General features: G+C 37.8%; 1 protein-coding gene across 1 annotated transcript in view; it reads left to right on the top strand.

The window, feature by feature from the left end:
* The first annotated feature begins 1,890 nt into the window (after positions 1-1,890).
* LOC106471419 overlaps positions 1,891-3,185 on the top strand; it is a 20,497-nt gene continuing 19,202 nt past the window's right edge. Inside the window, exon 1 of the mRNA XM_013932018.1 lies at positions 1,891-1,984. Within this exon, the coding sequence (XP_013787472.1) occupies positions 1,891-1,984 (94 nt within the window). The remainder of the gene's footprint in view (positions 1,985-3,185) is intronic.

Below are 3,185 nucleotides of genomic sequence, written 5' to 3'. Positions count from 1 at the left end.
CGCAGATTTCGAAAATAATATTCATTTTTTCTATTACGTAAGGATTTTTTACAAATCGGGAAGAGAACAAAAACTCTTACTTAGATCAAATTGTTATTTCGTTTACCACAATGAACACTTTTTATTATAATGTTTGTCAACAAAAATAAAATAAAAATTAAGAAAAGGGAAGAACATTGATTTCAAACGAATATTCATCCTCGTTCATCCCGACTTTTTTGTGTTAAATCGACGTCTTTTAGTCTTCAAACTACGTGTTGTGGTCTTTCTTTTATGTATTGCGTTATGACATTTTGTGAAAAATCTGTACGTGATAAAGAAAAATGGATATCATTTTCGGATTCAGCGTACAGAAATTATTGTATAATATGTAAAAATTTCAAGACAATAAAACCATCGCAGGCCTGTGTTATTTGCCCGAATGTATTCGCATGTTATTATGTATTACAAACAGTGCTCGCTAGATGGCATTACAAATGTCGTTTATGCTGATCTCTATCGGATTTATTCTGTATTCTGTATCCTAAACACTGGAGGAAAAAGTTCCCTTTCTTTACTGTACTTTCATTTAAATAATAAATGTCACATATAAATTCAGATATGTAACATTTATTTATTGAGTATATTTTGTGCAAAAATATAATGACAGCTCATAAGAGAACCTTTGTTTCATTAACATATAAGTACACTCTATTAAAAAGCGAAATAAAAAACCTGAATTTTTGAACTAATTTACAAAACAGAACAAAAAAAACAACAAGAAAAACAAAACAAAGCCTGATACGTAAGGGGTAATAAGTAAACAGATTTGCCTAATAATTCATTAATGTTTTTCCATTACAAAATACAGTTTGAGGCATGAAAATAGTGGCTGTAAGTGTAGTAGGGACGCGGAAGGGTTACCTGTCCAGTGAAACCTTGAAATTCGCGCAATAACTGTTATAAATTTGCAAATGTAAGAAATCATCTAAGACAATGAAAGTGTTTGCTGAGGGATAACGATCAAAGAAAAGTTTGGCGCACCTGACCCGAGTTAGCTTGACAATGTAGGACCATAGAGCCTTGACCACCATTCCTTCCTACTCGACCTGGTTGTATGACAACCAGATGGTCAATTAGGGAAGTGGCTAGGTTAGAGAGTATGGCGTGCATGTTCAAGATGATCAGTGAAAACAAGCCAGAATGGCCATAGGGAGTTGGTCGAATGGAGACTTGGGGAAGCTAGGGGGATCAACAAGTATTCTAGGTTTTCGGACATACGTTCTACGGGTGATAATGAACGTAAGTACAAATGTTGTTCGACCAGTGCCTTATTCAAGGTTGTAGCTGAGTGTTGCAACCCCACCCCTTAAGGTACACGCTCAACTGGACACTTGAACAATTAGATCTTGACCAGCCCTTACATTTGGACTCTGTCTTTCGGTATTTAAAGTGAAGCTCCAGCAAAGATCAATCTCTTATTTTCAACTCCGAACTTTGTCCTTATCTCGACAGCATCCTAGTGTTGGTTCCAAAGTTTTCCTCACCTGAGAATATAGTAAAAAAAAGGACTCTTCATAAACTTTTCTCAACTCTTTCAAAACGCATAGGACTTCCTTCACAGTGAGGGGAGGGGGAGTCGCTGCAGAGACTGTGGATATTGGCTTCGAACACACTGTGAATGGGTCCTTGGATGTAAACTAGTTGCTGACTGATTCATCCAACTTAGAAAAGCTCGGTAATTCAGTGAGTGGGCTGGTGTTATTGTTTTTACTTGAGCCAGACTTCGCACGATGGTTAATGAACGCTCTGGTGTCGCTAGGGAGTCTAGACTGTTGATTCCAACAATTAATATTGTTGGAGGGCCCAAACCTTCAGGCAGCTCAACGGTAGGGACTGGTAGTACAAGAAATGCCATGTATAGAAGTAAAAATCGAAGAGACAAATGGTCCAGTGACTTATGTTATCCCAACGTGGAGTGCTGCACAACATCAAAGAGGAAATGGTAGGTGTGTTTGCAACTGTTACAGGAGTATTATACCCGGAAGCAAAAAAAAAAACTTTCCAGAACTAGATGCATCTTGAGAGACGTCTAAGTTGCAAACGTTCAAAGGCAGGGCAGACCACAGAAACGCTTCAAAGGCATAAGACATCAGAAGGAACCAAATAACGAAAACACTGACGAGCCAGACAACTCGTCTAGTGGGTCTCGCATCAAAGAGGGAGCCTTCACCTCAAGAACTGAAAAGAGTGGTCGACCAGGGAAATCGTACCCCACCATAATTGCTGAGGCTCCACCAGCCAAGAAACCACAAGAGACACCTCAGAGTTGACCTCCCATCCAAGCCACAGACGGTAATTATGAACAGGCTCACGCCAGAGCAGATTTTGGGGCTCAAGCGATACTGAAGAGACGGGCACAAAGTAGATGGAAACCTGGGCCCTCTACAACCACGAGAAGGATCAGCTAAAGTGAAGGGCCACTCTACCATCAATATATGAGAAAGATATATCAGATATCAGTGGTACAGGCTAACTGAAGGCAGAGAAACCTAGCGAGGATCTGTACAAACTACTACAAACCAGAATATGACAGCGATACAGGGAACTCTGCTCTTAGGGTTGCAGTGAGAGAGAATGATACCTCAGATGGTCTATGAGGGTAAGTGTACATTTGTGTGTATATATATATATATATATATATTTCTTTCGCTATTTGTCATGACGACACCCTTTCTTTTTTATGCATGTGAACAAGTGTGAAAGAACAATATATATTAAAGTGTTTCTTTGTGGTATGCTTTTCTGTGCTAAAGAATCAGTTTCTTAGTTTTAATATGTTTTTTATTAAATGGACCATTGTGTTGTGTGATCCTTTTCATGCATAACATCAATATAAACCTTTGTTAAAGTTGAAAATTTAATCTGTTAAATATGTTTTAAAAGTTCTTTATGTATTCTATATAATGTCGCTTTTTTAGATGAAAAAACCAAACAACTTATATATCAAAACAAAACATTAATTAAATGAAATAGTCTCCATTCTTGTCGATGATGCTTTTCCATATTATATTCAGGTTGTTAATGCCCTGATTAAAGAAATCACTTGGCTCTGAAGCAAAAAACATGTCGATGTCCTCTTTAACACCTTCCACAGTTGCATACGTTTTCCCATTAAGATGGTGTAGCACCAAACGTAAAAGATG

Source organism: Limulus polyphemus, unplaced genomic scaffold, assembly GCF_000517525.1.
Source record: "Limulus polyphemus unplaced genomic scaffold, Limulus_polyphemus-2.1.2 Scaffold4609, whole genome shotgun sequence".
Lineage (NCBI taxonomy): Eukaryota > Metazoa > Arthropoda > Merostomata > Xiphosura > Limulidae > Limulus > Limulus polyphemus.
The sequence above is the reverse complement of the archived record's forward strand: the minus strand, read 5'-3'. Positions and strand labels throughout refer to the sequence as shown.